The sequence below is a fragment of the Anolis carolinensis genome, chromosome 5 (assembly GCF_035594765.1).
Source record: "Anolis carolinensis isolate JA03-04 chromosome 5, rAnoCar3.1.pri, whole genome shotgun sequence".
NCBI lineage: Eukaryota > Metazoa > Chordata > Lepidosauria > Squamata > Dactyloidae > Anolis > Anolis carolinensis.
This window is the reverse complement of record NC_085845.1, coordinates 81,960,645-81,979,382: the sequence shown is the minus strand read 5'-3', so window position 1 is coordinate 81,979,382 and position 18,738 is coordinate 81,960,645. Positions and strand designations below refer to the sequence as shown.

Sequence of the window (18,738 nt, the reverse complement as noted above, 5' to 3'; positions counted from 1 at the left end):
GGAGTGCTCATTCATTGCAGGTGAACTATAAATCCCAGTACTGAGTACTCCCAGATGTCGAGGCCAATTCCCTTCCAAACCCACTAGTATTCAAATCTGGGCATATTGGTTATGCATGGCAAGTTTGGTCCAGAGCCATCATTGTTTGGGTTCATAGTGTGTTCTGGATGTAGGTGAACTACAACTCCACTACATTCCTCCGGTTGCTTCTGGAGTGAGAGAATTGGCCGTCTGCAAGGACGTTGCCCAGGGGATGCCCGGATGTTTTGATGTTTTACCATCCTTGTGGGAGGCTTCTCTCATGTCCCCACATGGAGCTGGAGCTGATAGAGGGAACTCATCCGCGGTCTCCCCGGGTGGGATTCGAACCTGGCAGCCTTCAGGTCAGCAACCCAACCTTCAAGTCACGAGGCTTTTATCCCCTAGGCCACCGGACTCGTTATCCCCTAGGCCACTGGTTATGGGGGCTCTTTGTGCCAAGTTTGATCCTGGTCCATCTTCGGTAGGGTTCGATTGCAGGTGAACTATAAATCTCAGTACCTACTACTCCCAAATGTCCAGGCCAATTCCCCTCCATACCCACCAGTATTCAAATCTGTGCATATCGGTTATACATGGCAAGTTTGGTCCAGACCCATCATTGTTTGGGTTCCTAGCATTCTGGGTGTAGGTGAACTACAACTCCTATAAATTCCCCAGTAGGAGTCACAATGCTCTGACTTGATGCAGGGTAAACTACAACTTCAATCCCCCAAACTCCTCCAGTAAGTTTAGTTGTTGCTCAGTTCTGCTCTGAAGGTTATGCAGACAGATTTGAAAGGGAAGGGCAGTAGGCGAGATCATGCAAATTCCACACCAATGGAGAACCCTGGGGTGCCTGCCTATGGTGCAAGGGCAGGAGGCGTGGTCATGCAAATTCCATAGCAATGGAGAACCCTGGGATGCCTGCCTTTGGTAGAAAAAGCAAAATCTAGGATGAAAAGGTCCCCAAATGAAAGCATTCCTTGGGTGGTGGGCCGTAGTGTTTGGGGAGGACATTGGCAGGGGTTGGGCTACATGTTCATGGAGCTCGCTGTAACCAAAATGTCAGTGGACATGAGTGACTTGCTGGCTTCTCAGCACTGGGAACTATAGCCTGTTTGTAGAGGCCAGAGGCTGTCTGTGTGAGTGGATTCCTGTGTCACATATACACTTATAGGGTTTCACTTTTATTATGGATATGGATATGGATGGATATGGATATGGATGGATATAGCTAGCTAGCTAGCTATCTAGATATAGATTTATTTGTTTGTTTGTTTGTTCGTTTACAGTATTTATATTCTGCCCTTCTCACCCAGAAGGGGACTTAGGGCGGATCACATTATACACACATAGGGCAAACATTCAATGCCCATAAACACATCAAACAGAGACCGAGACAGACAGACGCTGAGGCAATTTAACCTTCTCCTGAGGGGATGTTCGATTCTGGCCACAGGGGGGAGCAGCTGCTTCATCATCCACTCTGACGGCACTTCCTCATTCCAGGTCGTAAATTAGTTAAACTTGCCTCCCCACTTTTATAAGTGGTACCTTATTTCCTACTTGATAGCTGCAACTATCTTTCGGGTTGCTAGGTCAGCAACGAGCAGGGGCCATTTTTTTTATTTTTAATTGACGGGTGCTCACCCCGCCATGGACTGGCCTCGAACTCATGACCTTATGGTCAGAGTGATTTATTGCAGCTGCTCAACAGCCTGCGCCACAGCCCGGCTCCTGTGATGATAAATGTAGGAGAACCCAGGTAGAGAGGGAGATCCACCTATTCCAGTTTCATTCCATTTCTTCTCAGTTCCATAGCAATCACTCTGGGACAATGAATCACAGGAAACAAGCCTTTCTAATGTAGGTCTCTCACACATTGTTGGACCACAACTCCCAAAATCTCCAGCCAGAATGGCTATTCAACATACTGGGTGATGTAATGTCCATTTAGAGGCCGGGAAAGTATTGTGGTAATAATAATAATAATAATAATAATAATAATAATAATAATTTTATTCTTGTATCCCGCCCCATCTCCCCGTAGGGACTTGGGGCGGCTCACATGGGGCCTTGCCCAATATCACAATATAAAAACAAATCAAAACACATAAATTTACAACAATAAATCAACAATATCAGTAAAACCATCATAAAAACAATATTGCAGGAAAAAGCGTTAAAAACAGACATAAAACACAAGTCTAGGCCAAAGGGCAAATGTGTCAAATCGGGGGGAGGTAGTTACGTAATTGACATAGTCATTAAAGTACTAGAAATGACAATAATGACAATAAGAAGGCGAATCAGTGGGTCTATTGTAGGCAGACAACTTGAACCAACAGAATTCACTCAACAAAGGTTTTCCGGAAAAGCCAGGTTTTCAGGTTTTTCTGGAAGGAGAGGAGGGTGGGGGCCAGCCTAATCTCCCTAGGGAGCAAGTTCCAAAGCTGGGGGGCCACGACAGAGAAGGCCCTCTCTCTCGTCCCCACCAACCGCGCCTGCGAGGGTGGTGGAAGCGAGAGAAGGGACTCCCCCGATGAGCGAAGAGATCGTGCGGGTTCGTAGGGGGAAATGCGGTCTCTAAGGTAGGCGGGTCCCAAACCGTTTAGGGCTTTGTAGGTAAGAACCTGCACCTTGAATTGGGCTCGGGAAGGTAAATGGCAGCCAGTGGAGCTCCTTAAACAGAGGCGTTGAACGTGCCCTGTAATTTGCTCCAGTTAGAAACCTGGCTGCCGAGCGTTGTACTAGTTGGAATTTCCGAGCCGTCTTCAAAGGCAGCCCCACGTAGAGCGCATTGCAATAGTCCAGTCTAGAGGTAACTAAGGCATGGACCACCGTAGTCAGATCAGACTTCTCGAGGTATGGTTGCAGCTGGTGCACAAGTTTTAATTGTGCAAAGGCCCTCCCGGCCACGGCAGACACCTGAGCCTCAAGAGTCAGCCCCGAATCCAGGAGGACCCCCAAGCTACGGACCTGCGCCTTCAGGGGGAGTGCGACCCCGTCAAGCACAGGTTGCCACCCAATACCCTGATCAGACTTGCGACTGACCTGGAGGACCTCTGTCTTATCAGGATTAAGTCTCAGCTTGTTCGCCCTCATCCAGGCCAACACAGCAGCCAGACACTGATCCAGTATCCGAGGGGCTTCCTTGGATTTTGGTGGAAAAGAGTAATAGAGTTGGGCGTCATCCGCATAGAGATGGCACTGAACTCCAAAACCCCGGATGACCTCGCCCAGCGGTTTCATGTAGATATTGAAAAGCATGGGGGACAGAATAGAACCTTGCGGGACCCCACAGGACAATGGCCAGGGGTCCGAGCAGGTGTCCCCCAGCTTCACCATCTGGGAACGCCCCTCCAGGAAGGACTGAAGCCACTGCAAAACAGCACCCCCAAGGCCCATCCCAGAGAGACGTCCCAGAAGGATACCATGGTCGATGGTATCGAAAGCCGCTGAGATGTCCAAGAGAACCAGCAGTAGGCCAAGGGTCAGTTTTTTTGGTAGGTCTATGGATCAAATACAGTGATGAAAATGCAGAAATGCACAATGAATTCATTAAACAAGGCATGGTGGGACTACAAGCCCTGTTCTGAAGGGCAATCATGTTTCCGGGAGCATGTCAAGTTCTTTATGTTACCACTTTGTTACTGAACCTAATTCAAAGACAGTTTCCACAAAAATTGGCAAGGGCAATTTGTCATAGGAGCATATGGAAACAAAGGTGATATCAAATGAATAGGTACTTGTAAAATCAGAAGACATGAAAATATACATGTTGAGCATTCATCAAAATCCAAAATATTCCAAAATGCAAACTTGTCCTCTTGGGTGCTGAGGTAGTGATGCCTTTGCTTTCTAATGGTTCGCTGTACACAAACACTGTTTCATGTGCAAAATTATTTAAAATATTGTATAAAATTACCTTCAGGCTCTGTTTATAAGGTGCATATGAAACATAAAGCAAATTTGAATTTAGGCATATGTCCCATCTCTAAGATATTTCATTACGTTTGTATATGCCAATACAGGTAATCCAACATCTGAAATCCAAAACACTTCTGATCCCAAGCATTTTGGATATGGGAAACTCAACCTGTATCATTGCATGAGACTATCATCCTGCGATTTTTATTTAATTCCTTCCAGTGGGGTATATTGAATGCACATTTTATTGGTATAGGAATAGGTCAATTGCCATGACATTAACCACTTAAGTGTAGAAATAGATCTTGGCATACAATAGTGTGGCCTTCATCATTGATCAATTAATGGAAGCGATCCGTGATAGTATTTTTTAAAGAAATATTTTGTAAACATAAATGAAACGACAGTTCAAGAATGCTACCCCTAATCATTTTTGTCTTGTGCTTGTTGGTTTCTTATAAAGGCAGAGTAGCTCAGTGGTTTGAATTGAGCTGGGTAGCTTGGACTCCAGTCCTACCTTTCTCCATTGTTCATCCACGACAGTGTACCTCACTCACAGCTTGGTTCCAAGGACAACTCAGTCAGAATGAACTACTTTGTGTACAAAACTTTAAAGTGCTACATGTGCACCTGATAATAAATTGTTCACCAAGGCTACCCAGTAACTCTTAGCTGTGCTGCTGTTGAGTTTATCACAAAAGAACCAATTCACATTCTCAGAAGAGATTTTCTATTTAAAATTGTGATAAGGGACATCCTCCTTGATGGTTGAAAAGGTTCTCCCTTATAAATGCCCAAAATCCCATATTTCAGGGAACAGACTCTTCTAAACCAGAAATGTGTTGAGAGTATTTCAGTTTTAAAGCGAAACACATGGCGAAGTTAATTGAAGTCAACATTTTCATTTGGTTTTCTCTAGCACAAACTTGTTCATCACAATTTCCTAATTGTCAGTTCTGTGTGTAACACTAATTCCATCCAAATTTCCAAGTATAGTAGAGTTCCGGTTAACCGAGTTCCGGTTAACCGAGACTCCGTATTATTCAAGGCGCTGCCAGGGGCGCCCCTCCCTCTCCTTCTATCGAGTTCCTTCCTGGGGCAGCCTGAGGAAGGGAGCTCGAGAGAAGAAGAAGGAGAGGTAAGAGGAAGCACCCCGTGATCGTTACTAGGTTGCACCGCTCATGGGGTGCTTCCCAAGGGGTGAGGGCTCGCTGAGGGATGGGGCTCGTCCCTTGGCAAGCCCTCGACCTAAGAAAGCGCCCTGTGATCGCTGCTGCCTAGCAACGCTCGCAGGGTGCTTCCGAAGAGGCGAGGGCTCACCGAGGGACAGGGCTCGTCCCTTGGCAAGCCCTCGACCCAAGAAAGCGCCCCGTGATCGCTGCTGCCTGGCAATGCTCGCGGGGTGCTTCCCAAGGGGTGAGGGCTTGCCGAGGGACAAGCCCCATCCCTCGGCAAGCCCTCACCCTTTGGGAACCACCCCGCGAGCGTTGCTAGGCAGCAGCGATCGCGGGACGCTTCCCTAAACCGGATTGTCGGGAGGGATAATACGACCTCTCTATTATCCGAGCAGTTCGGTTATCCAAGATTGGGCCCACCCCTTTATCTCGGATAACCGGAACTCTACTGTACCTCCATCTTATTGACTAGTCCTTTCCTTGATCATCATGCCTAAGGAACTTGTTAAAACTCAGTGTTAATATTCCTAATATGCCAAAATTAGAACAAAATACATTGGGTCTCTTTGCTCCTTTGTTTGAAAACTCTGCCACTTCTTTGTGAGTCATGTGTTAATCTAGGTTCACATACAACCTGGGGAGGGGAAAGCAAACTGCATTCATCTCTGTTAAATAATACAAATGACTTCCCTGCCTCGCCAATGAGAGGGTGTGCTATACACAAGAGGTGCTTGGCATGCGGCAAGTTATTGAAACCAAATACATTTCCCACACAAATAAAGCATTTGTCCCAGGTTAAGTGAGTTCTGTTTTGTCCAACTATATGAACATCAACTCTGAAAAGGCTTAATACAAAATCAGTAAATAGCTGAGGTAATTTAGTCATTTGGGTGTGGAAAACATTACACCTCATTCATCCATTCGTTAATTTTATCTTCTAGTTCATTTTTTCCAACGTTCCTAATAGCAAGTAATTTCCAATAAGAGACATACCAATTTTGCATAGTTCTCCTCCAGACAATTTTCTTTAATTTATTGTATTAAATCCACACTTTAACAAAAACAGAAAGGCGACCATACATAAATTTGTTGCTTGAATCAGAGGCTTGTCGTAGCCTTAGTAACAACAAACATAATGGAAGAGGCTAATTAGAATGTGCCTACAAGTTACACAGGGGATTTAGCTGAAATGAATATAAGAGCGCTATGAAAGAAAGAAGGCAAAAATAGAAAATCAAAGGGAGGGAAAATTTCTCTGCGCTTTGATCAGTCCTGATACGTTCTAATTTCTTTCTTCTTCTTCAGCTGGTGTCAGTTTAGAAAGTTGGTCAGTATCTCAAATGTTCATGGCCAGAAGCCGAACGTAGTAGGTCTGGTGTCAGTAAGGTGGTGAATCTCACCATCTTTTAGTCCAAACTTTAAAATGTTCTGGCCGATAGAAGAAATAATACCAAAAGAAATCCTTTTGGGAGGCTTTAAAAGAAGGAATGGTTTATTTTAAGGAAAACCAGCTGGAACTGACTCTAGCGTGGATTACTCCAAAAGGTACTAGAGTGTGGATAAAGAGCTGATCTTCTCTATACATTTTCAAAATACAGACAAACAAAGAACATACTTCTACATACGTATCATCATCACTATGTCACTTTACATGCCACAAAAAGCTCATTTTACCTTTTCTACATACATGGAACGTATATATGCATGTCTCAGCATTTTCCTATCTAAGGCACTCTGAAAGAGGCTTGCAGCAAGTTAGAGATAACTAATGTTCAGCTATATTTATTTATTTATTTACAGTATTTATATTCTGCCCATTTCACCCCGAAGGGGACTCAGGGCGGATTACAATGAACACATATATGGCAAACATTCAATGCCAACAGACAAACAACATACATTAGACAGACTCAGAGGCATTTTTAACATTTTTCCAGTTTCACGATTCCGGCCACAGGGGGAGCTGTTGCTTCACTGTCCAGAAGTGGCTGTACTTCCTCATTCCTTTCCTCGTGTTTTGCTGGCAGTTTTATGGTGTTGTAAATTAGCCTCCCGCATAAAGCGTCCCTAAATTTCCCTAATTGACAGGTGCAACTGTCTTTCGGGGCTGCATAGGTCAACAGCAAGCCGGGGCTATTAATGGTCGGAGGCTTAACCCGACCCAGGCTTCGAACTCATGACCTCTCGGTCAGTAGTGATTTATAGCAGCTGGTTACTAGCCAGCTGTGCCACAGCCCGGCCCCCAAAGCTATAGAGATTTTGACCTGTCAGGGGAGAGAAGTCTATGCTCCGTCCATTAGCCATGCCAGGGATCATCTCGCACTGAAATGTATACATAACATCCCCCCTTCTCCTCTCTGTCCTGCCAGCTTGTGCATCCCTAAGAATCGAACACACAGAGAGTCTGATTTTTCTATATCTCAATGCTTCTAATGTGCATACAATATATGTATGAGTATCTATATTTTCCAGTTCCCTATCAATCGGAGCAATCCAAAATGATAACCTATTTGTGATATAAAATTCAGCACCTAGGATCACTCTTTTAAAACCTGTAGTGGATTTAATGCCTTACTGACAATGACTTTACCAAAGGCTGCATCGGCCTTTGGCCTTGTGCGATGCAAAGAGTATTTTCACATCACTGGTGCCAAGTCATTGTAAAAAATTCAGCAAGAATTTGATACGCTAAGTGGGAAATTCCATTGTGGATAATCCCTGATTTGGTTGTGCTTGCTTTATGGTTTTTGTGTCATTTTTCTTCTTCTGATACAACTACTTTTAATTATTTTGTTGTTGATGCTTCCCCAAGTTCTAATGGAGTTATCTGAGTTTTTGTTGCCTTGAGTGTGGCAAATGCAGTCAAAGGCAAGATCTGTCTATCTGTCGATCTTCTGAATCAAAATCAAACATAACAAAATACATGTTTATGGTGCTCTGTTCCCATCTATTAAAAATATTAATCATTCTATTTGGTTTTGTTTCCTGTTCCTTCTATTGGCTCAGTTGGGTTCTCAACTAGCTTAATAATAATAATAATAATAATAATAATAATAATAATAATAATAATAATAATAATAATAATAATAATAATAAAAAAAAAAGATCTCAGCCAGCATTTGGAAACAATAGACATTGACAAAATTACGATCTGCCAACTGCAAAAGGCCACCCTGCTGGGATCTGCACGCATCATCCGAAAATACATCACACAGTCCTAGACACTTGGGAAGTGTTCGACTTGTGGTTTTGTGAAACGAAATCCAGCATGTCTATCTTGTTTGCTGTGTCATACAACGTTGTTGTGTCAATAATAATAATAATAAACTTTATTTATACCCTGCCACCATCTCCCTGCAGGGACTCGGGGTGGCTTACATGGGGCAACGGCCCAAACAACGTAAGGACAAAACAACATAGTACAAATCACAATATAATTTTTTTTTGTGTCAGGAGCAACCGGAGTTGCTTCTGGAGTGAGAGAATTGGCCGTCTGCAAGGACATTGCCCAGGGGACGCCCGGATGTTTTGATGTTTTTACCATCCTTGTGGGAGGCTTCTCTCATGTCCCCACATGGATAAAAAAGATAAAACAGTAATATAATATATCAATCAAAATAACAATACAGGATAAAAATTACATTTAAAACACATAAATGGTAAGACCGTGATAAATACAGGATAGATTATTAAAAACCTTCTGGGGCTGATTAATTAATGACTGTATCTCCAAAGGCCTGCCGAAACATCCAAGTCTTCAGTTGTTTCCTGAAGGAAAATAGAGAAGGAGCCATCCTAGCTTCAGACTTTAATCCTTTTGACGTAACTTTTTTGCCTTTTAGTACAGAGTTCTCTATCACTGTGAAATCTAAAAACGAGTAGGAGACATATTGTAAGAAGTACATCTTGCAAATCCAGTTATGACACACAGTGTCTTCAACCAAACATATGTGCTTATTGTTAGTGACATTCTAAATGCCACCATGTGGTGTGCATTTTTTAAAAAAACAGAAAGTATGAATGACCCCACTGAGCTTTATAAGAATTGGCAGGAAGATCAAGGCATTGCTTTGCTCAAAATTTTGCATGTATTTTTTGTCTGTAATAATAATTTTTGACAATGTATCATTTTGGCTATCTCTTTAATCTTCATATGTCCTCATTTCAATACATTACTGTAAAAGACACTGTAGATTACATGAGGTCTAATAGAGCTAATTTCCAAATTTCAAAGCAACTGAATGACATGGTGATTTCTTTGCTTTTTAATATAGATGGGAAACTTCTCTTGCAAATCTGGTATTTTCTGACCAATATCTTCAAATTGCCACTAATGTTCCATCCACTTCTGTGTATGGTTTTGGAGAGCATCAGCATCCATCCTTTAAACACAATATGAACGATATAACCTATGGGATGTATTCTAGGGACCAGTCTCCAAAGGTAAGCCAATTCATTTTGTCATCTTACAATTTTCCCAAGACAAATCTTTATTCTTTCGACTTCCTTTTGTACGTTGTTACTAGAGTTGTGTAATCATTTTGGTTGAATCTAAACCAAATTGGACTGAGTTGACCTAATCTGGTCTAGATCCAGAGCAAATCTAGACCAGATTTTGAAGCCACTTGGCAGTGTCCCTTCAACATGATCATATGAGGATATTTCCAAGGAGGTTGGAAGCTCCTGTGATTGAGAGAAACTGGGCTTTGCTCATGAAACTATCAAGGATGAGGACAGCTGGACCTCCTGGACTTATTGTTGAGGCACTGCAGCCCCTCTCCACAGATCTGGCTAATTTTCTATAGCCTGGTGTAGAATCATGGAATCATAGAGTTGGAAAAGACCACATGGGTCATCTAGTCCAACTCTCTGATATACAGGAAAAGCTCAAAGTACCCTTGACAGGTGGCCATCCAGCCTCTGTTTAAGAGCTCCCAAGGAAGGAGCTTCCACCACATTCTGAGGCAATGAATTCCACTGCTGAACAGCTCTTACAGTCAGGAAGTTCTTCCTAATGATCAGGTGGAATCTCCTTGCCTGTAATTTGAACCCATTACTCCGACTTCTAGTTTCCAGGGCAGCAGAAAACAAGCCTGCTTGCTCTTTCTTATGACATCCTTTCACATATTTATACATGGCTATCATGTCTCCTCTCAACCTGCTCTTCTGCAGGCTAAACTTATACAGTTTAGACACTTCTCATGGCCTCTAGACTTTTGATCATAGAATCATAGAATCATAGAATAGTAGAGTTGGAAGAGACCACATGGGCCATCCAGTCCAACCCCCTGCTAAGAAGCAGGAAATCGCATTCAAAGCACCCCCGACAGATGGCCATCCAGCCTCTGCTTAAAAGCCTCCAAAGAAGGAGCCTCCACCACGGCCCCGGGGAGAGAGTTCCACTGTCGAACAGCTCTCACAGTGAGGAAGTTCTTCCTGATGTTCAAGTGGAATCTCCTTTCCTGTAGTTTGAAGCCATTGTTCCGTGTCCTAGTCTGCAGGGCAGCAGAAAACAAGCTTGCTCCCTCCTCCCTTTGACTTCCCTTCACGTATTTGTACATGGCTATCATGTCTCCTCTCAGCCTTCTCTTCTGCAGGCTAAACATGCCCAGCTCTTTAAGCCGCTCCTCATAGGGCTTGTTCTCCAGACCCTTAATCATTTTAGTCGCCCTCCTCTGGACGCTTTCCAGCTTGTCAACATCTCCCTTCAACTGTGGTGCCCAAAATTGGACACAGTATTCCAGGTGTGGTCTGACCAAGGCAGAATAGAGGGGGAGCATGACTTCCCTGGATCTAGACGCTATTCCCCTATTGATGCAGGCCAGAATCCCGTTGGCTTTTTTAGCAGCCGCATCACATTGTTGGCTCATGTTTAACTTGTTGTCCACAAGGACTCCAAGGTCTTTTTCGCACACACTGCTGTCAAGCCAGGCGTCCCCCATTCTGTATCTTTGATTTCCATTTTTTCTGCCGAAGTGAAGTATCTTGCATTTGTCCCTGTTGAACTTCATTTTGTCAGTTTCGGCCCATCTCTCTAGTCTGTCAAGATCGTTTTGAATTCTGCTCCTGTCTTCTGGAGTGTTAGCTATCCCTCCCAGTTTTGTGTCGTCATTTTATTTGCCCTCCTCTGGACAGCTTCCTACTTGTCAATATCCCTTTTAAACTGGTGCCCAGAACTGGACACAGTATTCCAGGTGAGGTTTAACCAAAGCAGAAAAGAGAGGCACTGTGACCTCTCTCAGTCTAGATACTATACTCCTTTTGATGCAGATGATAATTACAGCATCAACTGAAAGTTGGCAGGATTATCTAAAGGTCTTGGCAGGTGATGCAATCATTTTGCAACTAGCTACAGCAGTGGTTCTAAGCCCTAGACCAGTAGTTCTCAACCTGGTGTCCCCAGATGTTTTTGGCCTTCAACTCCCAGAAATCCTAACAGCTGGTAAACTGGCTGAGATTTCCGGGAGTTGTAGGGCAAAAACATCTGGGGACCCCAGGTTGAGAACCACTGAGCTACAGAGACATAGCTAGACATTCCTCTGATTTCCCTTGCTTCTCACTAGTCATGAAATGGCCATGGCAAGAGGAGAAGCTGTATAGTAACTCTGGATGTCTTCACATGGCCCCTGTAGCTGTCCCTCAAAATGTATCACCCCAATACCCTAAAGATATCTAATCTTATCTGATCTTGAAAACTAAGTGGGGTTAATACTTGGAAAGGAAACCACGAATGAATATGAAGCGCTATAGGCTATATTGCAGAAACAGTTGGCAAAACTACTTCTCAGTCTTTCTTACCTAAGGAAACCCTATGAAATCTATAGAGTCTCCATAGGTCCGGAGTAACTTGAGGACATAGGAATATTCATTTATAATTTGAAAATGAGTTATTTTAATTGTTAAATAGCAACAGTAGTATATGTTCGTTTAAATACTGATATTCTGTTCTTTCTGTGGATGGGTTAATGTAAGCCGCTCCCCACTGGGGAGATGGGGCGGGGTATAAAAATAAAGTTGTTATTATTATTATTATTATTATTATTATTATTATGTGTTCTTTGTGCAGATATTTTTGTGAATAATTTCTCTTTTTGGCTTCCTTTAGTTATTTTAATTGATACTTTAAAAATTAAAACATATGCATTAATTTAAGAAATTCATTTTATGAATTCTAGAATCAGTTAGCAATTAATTGATAGTCTTTTATAATGTTAATGTATTAACTTCAATGCTAGTATTTGCAGGTTTTGATGGACAATGAGCTGAAATGAATTCTGCTGCCTGTAAATAGGCTTCTTTGTTTGAGAGCTAATACAAAGCAATAGTATGAGCTACATTTTTTTGATATTTCAGATGTATTCAAATCTGTATGGCGTCCATCCCTTTTACATGTGCATAGAAAGTGATTCAAATACTCATGGCGTCCTCTTCCTTAATTCCAATGCACAAGGTATTTATTTAATCCTTTGTCATTAATTGTCACCAATTAAAACAATTCGTTTTGATGCTAATAGTAAAGAAATCATTGTACTTCTATCAATGTAGTGAGCTATGATACAGTTGATATTAATTAATTATGTCAATGTAGTGAGCTGAGTTGGCAATTCCATGATGTATCTTCTCTTCATGAAACTAAGACTCCATCTACATGGGTTACTTAATCCATGTCCAAGGCCTGAGCAGAAATGCTCCAGACTGATCCACATAGCACTTGATCCTCCTGGTAACAGCAGGTGCTCAAGCCGCTACCGGAATTTGAACCTGGGACCTTTTGGTCTGCAAGTTCAGCAGCTCAGCGCTTTAACGCACTTTGCCACTGGGGCTCTCTAATAATAATAATAATAATAATAATAATAATAATAATAATAATAATAATAATAATATTATTATTATTATTATTATTATTACTCTTTGCAATTCCGGTGGAGTAGTGGGTTAAAGCCTTGTGACTTGAAGGTTGGGTTGCTGACCTGAAGGCTATCAGGTTCGAATCCAGCCTGGGCAGAGCGTGGATGAGCTCCCTCTATCAGCTCCAGCTCCATGTGGGGACATGAGAGAAGCCTCCCACAAGGATGGTAAAAACATCAAAACATACGAGCGTCCCCTGGGCAACGTCCTTGCAGACAACCAATTCTCTCACACCAGAAGCGACTTGCAGTTTCTCAAGTTGCTCCTGACATGTAGTAATAATAATAATAATAATAATTATTATTATTATTATTATTATTATTTCTTACCCGCCCCTCCTCATGGCTCGAGGTGGGTTACAGAACAATTAAACATATAAACACTATAAAAAACACCATGAATGCACATATTAAAATGTACTTCTGTAAAAGCTATACACAAAGCATATTTCTATAAAATACACATTAAAATACACAAAAATGAGATTAAACAGAGGACACGCATTTAAAATTCATGCATTTTATTTGCAGAAAATATTTCTCTACAGAAATATTATTTTCTGTGCAGACAAATCTGTCCAGAAAATACTGTTTCTGTGCAAATCAATCACATGCCAATTTTGAGGAGCAAAAGTATAGGCAGAACAAGTCCTGAACTGTGAAGATTCCCATTGATCCAGGATTCTTCTTTTCTTTTCTTGACACTGAAAAATACAGGGAGTTTAACCTATTTTCTGAGTATTTTGAACATTTTTTCATCTTATATATTGTTATCTAGAAGTAACTTTCACTGAATGATGTGGAGTTTACTTCAAAATAGTTAAGATTGCACAGTTATAGTATAATCTTGTTTCCTTCTTATAGGTATGCTTGTCAGTTTATTTTTCTGTTTATCACATAAAAATATTTTTAGTGAAAAGCATCAAAGCTAAAATTATGCCATGAAATTCCAAAAGTCTCATTTTCAGATTCCCAGAAATTGTAAAAAGCTATCTATATGGATGTTCCTCTTTCCATAGTTAAGTTGACACAAAATGTGCCTGTTTCATCCAAACAGATAAGATTGACTATTAAAAATAGATGCTTGTGATAGTGAAAAATGAAGTTGATTTTTTAAAAATCCTCAGGGGTTTATACAATTGAAATAACGCAATTTAGAGTTATCCTGTATTCTGTTGATGAAGAATAACTCTGCCTGTTGTCATGGTCACCTTCTTGTAATAATCTCATTCTACAATTTTTGCAGAAGAGAATCTTTCCTGTAGTGATGAAATGCATTTCTTATCTATGCAGAGCCTGCCAGAAAAATACATTTTGCAATCAGATCTATATTCATGCATTGCTGAATATATTTTGGGGGGCTGTAGGGAAGGAAGCACTAGCCAGATCGGTAGGTGAAGTTTGTGCATTGTAGCCCAAAAAGTAACTTTCCCAAGTGCTTCTTCAGAATTACCAGTGTATCATATCATTTCACAACCCTTTGCTCTCTTGCTGCTGTGCCTCTCTGTGTGCCAAGCAAGGAGTGTCAGGTTCAATGTGAAATGTTAGTTCTGGCAATGAACTTGCTTCGTGGAATGTGTGCTATGATTACATGAAGAGCTTGGATGACCTACTTAGCTGTTATGTGCAGAAAAGTCCAGCCTGGGGGGGGGGGGGGACGTAGGTCACTCCGAGGCACTTGATGTTGAAGGCCACATGTCTGTTTTCTTTCTTCAGATGTCACTCTGAGTCCAGAGCCATCTCTGACCTTCCGCACCATTGGAGGAATCCTCGATTTCTACGTCTTCTTGGGCCCAACCCCTGAAAATGTAATCCAGCAATACACAGAGGTTAGTTGAGAAACCGGTTGTTGTTGAGAAATCTGTTTTGGCATGAAAAGTCTGTACTTGTTGACACAGAATGCAGTCACAGCTTTGTGTATGTGAAAGATTATATTACACTAGTAGAAATGAACATCAGCACATGGACCAGGGTCAGAAGTATTATTACAACCACCTCCTTTGCCCTCCTGAGAAGATTCAATTGCACAATGTCAGGAACTAGTAGGACACAATTTATGTTGCCCCCCTCTTTAAATCCTATATATATATATTCTAATACAGAGAAGGCCAAAGAAAAATTGGAAAGAAAATGATAGCTTATAAAACTTAAAAGGACAATGGGTTCCCCTAAACTATGAAGACCAAAATCCACTGCTTGTGGTGATATGAAAATAATCAAACAAACTCAATGTACATACAAAAGATAGGACTGTCCCAATCGTATACAAGTAGAAATCAGCGGTTCTTCTCTTGAAGTACAAGGTCAAGTTTTTCATGTGAGTAAATGTCCTGTTCTTTATTATATATGAGTAGACTCCATTTTCCATATAACTTGACTCAAACCTGCAACTGGTTTCGACTCACAGGAGTCTTCGTCAGGCGGTTGGGTTTAAATAAACAAAAAAGGTTCAGCTTTTAAGGTGAGAAGTTCACCATCAGTTTTCTGGGTAGGTGGATCAGCTTGTCTTTATTGCCTCATGTACTCTGCAAAGAGTTTTATTCTGTGGCGAGTATCATCTAGGATTCTATAGCAGGAAATGAAGTTGGTATAGAATTACACATACAATTATCATGGTGTTAAATGTTCATCCACATCACATTTGGGAAGTTTCCAAGGAATAAGAACTGGAATAAAGGATAGAATATTGGGACAATTTATATCCATTCTCAATTTTTGTTTTTTTTCTAAGAGTTTCTGTTTCCCCCCTGAAATACATAGCAGCAACCATTTTTTTTGTTTTTTGAATGTGAGAGTTGACAGCAGCCCCTTCAATGTTACTTGTGTATCATTGCATTCCTGAAAATTATTTATTTATTTTTATTGCCTATATTTTTTACCCCGCTCTTCTCACCCCGAAGAGGACTCAGAGCGGCTTACAGTTTGGCCACTTCAGTGCCATATTGTGAATACATAGTGTCTGAAATATATCACATCAAAACAACAAAAAATAAACATATAAAATACAATAACACTATTAAAAACTGTTAAACACAATAATACTATTAATAATAATTCCAAAGTCGAGAAGGCAATGGAAACTGGTGCACTCCTTGGGGATGGCTTCGAGGGTCTTGTGGGTGTTGCCCAGCTCAGCCTCACCACACAGCTCTCCTTCTCCTCAGACTTGCAGATGTACAGTCTCCTCCTCCCTTTTTCCTTCCTCTCCCTCCTCCTGTTGCTGGTAGCACTTTTCTCCTCTTTCTCCTCTTTTCTTCCCTTTAAAATAATGATAAATGATCATCAGGAGCGGCCCTAGGTTTTTTTTAGTATGTAAGCAAACCTAGGGGCGCACGCACCCTCCCCCCCCAAATTACACCCCCCACCCAACTTACTGGCGGCGGTGGCAGCGGTGACCATTGGGTCATTTGCTGCAGGACAAGGAAGTACTTGGTACTCTCGTGAGATCTCGCAGAAATCTCGTGAAATCTCACGAGAATACCAAGTACTTCCTTGTTCCGTGGCGAGCAACCCAATGGTCGCTGCCGCCGCCGCTTCGAGTGCGCCCAGCAAGGGCTGCGCCCGAAGTGGCAGCTTCATGGGCCTCTATAAAGAACCGGGCCTGCTGATCATCCTTCTCCATAGTCAACAAAAAAACCTATGACTTTGTGATATGTATGATATCATCAATAGGTAATCTGGATGTGTTCCATATTCGTAATCAGTATGTGAGTACAGACATTAATATAGAGGGGAAGGAAACCCTTATTCCCCACCTTCCATCAACCTAAGATAGCACAACTAGTGAATAGGGATGTAGTATGAAACAAAGCTCATGTGTTTGGGGAAAGCTTTGTCAGAGGGCCAGCACTGAAAGCTTTAGGACTTTGCTTCTGCTATTCAGAACACCAAATATCCAATAATTTTATAGAATAGGTGTTCCAGTTAGAGTGCATGGCCCACCTCATTCTGTTGGTATGATTTGTCAAAGAATAGTAGGAAATTGTAAACTCCTAGGACTTCATCATACGTGTCTTCGCCAGCGTCATAGGATACTTTCACCCCAGTCGATCCAAGGAGCCAATCACATAATGCACACTCACCTCCAGCGGGGCTCCATGGATCAATTGGGGTGAAAGTGTCCTATGACACTGTGACCAGAACATGGGAGGCTTCCCATGTTCTGTTGGAAACAACGGGGTCAGGATAGAGGGAAGCCATGTGGTGATGCTTCCCTACGTGTGATGGGGAAGTGTCGCTGTGGGTGAGGCAGCCGATTTGCCATGGGGGCTGCAAATCCACCCCGCACAACCTCATCAATGCGATGAGATCCCTAGTGGTTATTTAGCTCATGGTCCTTTACACATTCATGAATCAATCTAGACAGTTTAGTCAAAATTTGACCCCAAAAACCTGAGTCAATTTATCCATGGCTCAGTGTGAATACTGTACCTTAACTCTTATTTTTTTAAAAGAACCATCCCATCCGCTAAATCAGTGTGTTCCAACTTTTAGTTACCCGAGGGCCAATTAATAAGAATATGAGGGCAAGAGACATTCCAGAAAGAAACGAATTACATATTGTAGTAAAGCAGTAAGAAGGGTAAATATTTTTTCCAAATGTTAAATTAAAATATTTTTCCAGTAAGAAAGGCAAGGGCCAACAAAAATGAAGTGGTGGGCCGCATGCGGCCCGTGAGCTGCTGATTGGACCACATTGCTCTAAATAATGCAGTGAAAGGCAAGAGCTTTCTCCAGTCCAGAAGACCCTAAAAGAAGCACTGATTTCCTTTTCTCTCTCTGCTGCAATGCTGCTTCTGGCCTTTTCAAACATCTGAGTGAGAAAATGGCAGCAGCAGCTGCCTGAAGCAGCTGATGCTCTTGAGGTGGTGCTGACACTTTCCGTTTAACACAGAATGACCTTTGACTTGCATATGGGACATATCAAAGTTCATAATTTAGGCCCAGACCCTAACCTCACCTTTTACATAAGGTGAACTTATGCACAAATATATATGGTAAATAGAATTCTAAGAATCCCTATGAATTTTAGCTTAGAAGCTTTGTTCTTTTATGCACAAATGGGAGGGCGGTGCAACACTCCAGAACCATATATTGTTGCAGCCCCTTGCCTGAAGAGCAGGGGCAGATTTGGTAGATCCGGTAGATCTCTGGGTGATTGCTATAGATCAGCAACAATTTCTGACTGTCATGTTGTTTAACAACAAGGATATCTTCCTTTTTCCCAGCTCAACTAGCAACCTGACAGAAAGAAAGAATGTAAAGAGAGAGAGAATTGTGAGATCATTTCTGATTTATAAATTAAACAGCTGAGCTGCAATGCACTCAGAGGAATCTTCCTCCTTAATTTTATGTATATAGCAGGCTCACTTTCTAAGCCACTGTTTTGCACCTGGCTTTAGCAGATATAGCTCCAGGGGTCTGAAGATCAACAAAGTAGATCCCACCAGAATGAATTTTGCCTTTGCCTGCTTGATGGCATTTCTATCCAGCTGAAAATCAATACCAGAGATGGGCAGGTAGGAAGAAATGGCTTAAAGCTCTTCCTTCCTTCACAGCTGAAGAAATAGCCACCCATGCAATGAATATATATGAACGTCTGGCTTGGCCATGATGCTCAGGGAGATAGAAACAACCCCACTGGTTTTTGAGTGTCCATTTTTTTCTGAGATAAAAACTGTCTGATTTAGAAATGGGAAAAAGTC

The 18,738-nt window shown here is 41.9% G+C and overlaps 2 protein-coding genes across 3 annotated transcripts in view; both read left to right on the top strand.

Annotated features, from left to right (window-relative positions):
- LOC134299560 (sucrase-isomaltase, intestinal-like) overlaps positions 1–9,662 on the top strand; it is a 52,573-nt gene extending 42,911 nt beyond the window's left edge. The window contains exon 5 of the mRNA XM_062982726.1: positions 9,401–9,662. Within this exon, the coding sequence (XP_062838796.1) occupies positions 9,401–9,662 (262 nt within the window). The remainder of the gene's footprint in view (positions 1–9,400) is intronic.
- Positions 9,663–12,483: 2,821 nt separating this feature from the next.
- The window catches only part of LOC100562683 (sucrase-isomaltase, intestinal), an 89,581-nt gene continuing 83,326 nt past the window's right edge, over positions 12,484–18,738 (top strand). Inside the window, exons 1-2 of one of the 2 annotated variants that reach the window (XM_062981688.1) lie at positions 12,484–12,576; positions 14,750–14,862. In XM_062981688.1, coding sequence (XP_062837758.1) covers positions 12,516–12,576; positions 14,750–14,862 — 174 coding nt within the window. In that variant the 5' untranslated portion in view covers positions 12,484–12,515. Of the gene's footprint in view, positions 12,577–14,301; positions 14,424–14,749; positions 14,863–18,738 lie in introns of those variants that run through there. The other variant, XM_062981687.1, reaches the window with a different exon arrangement.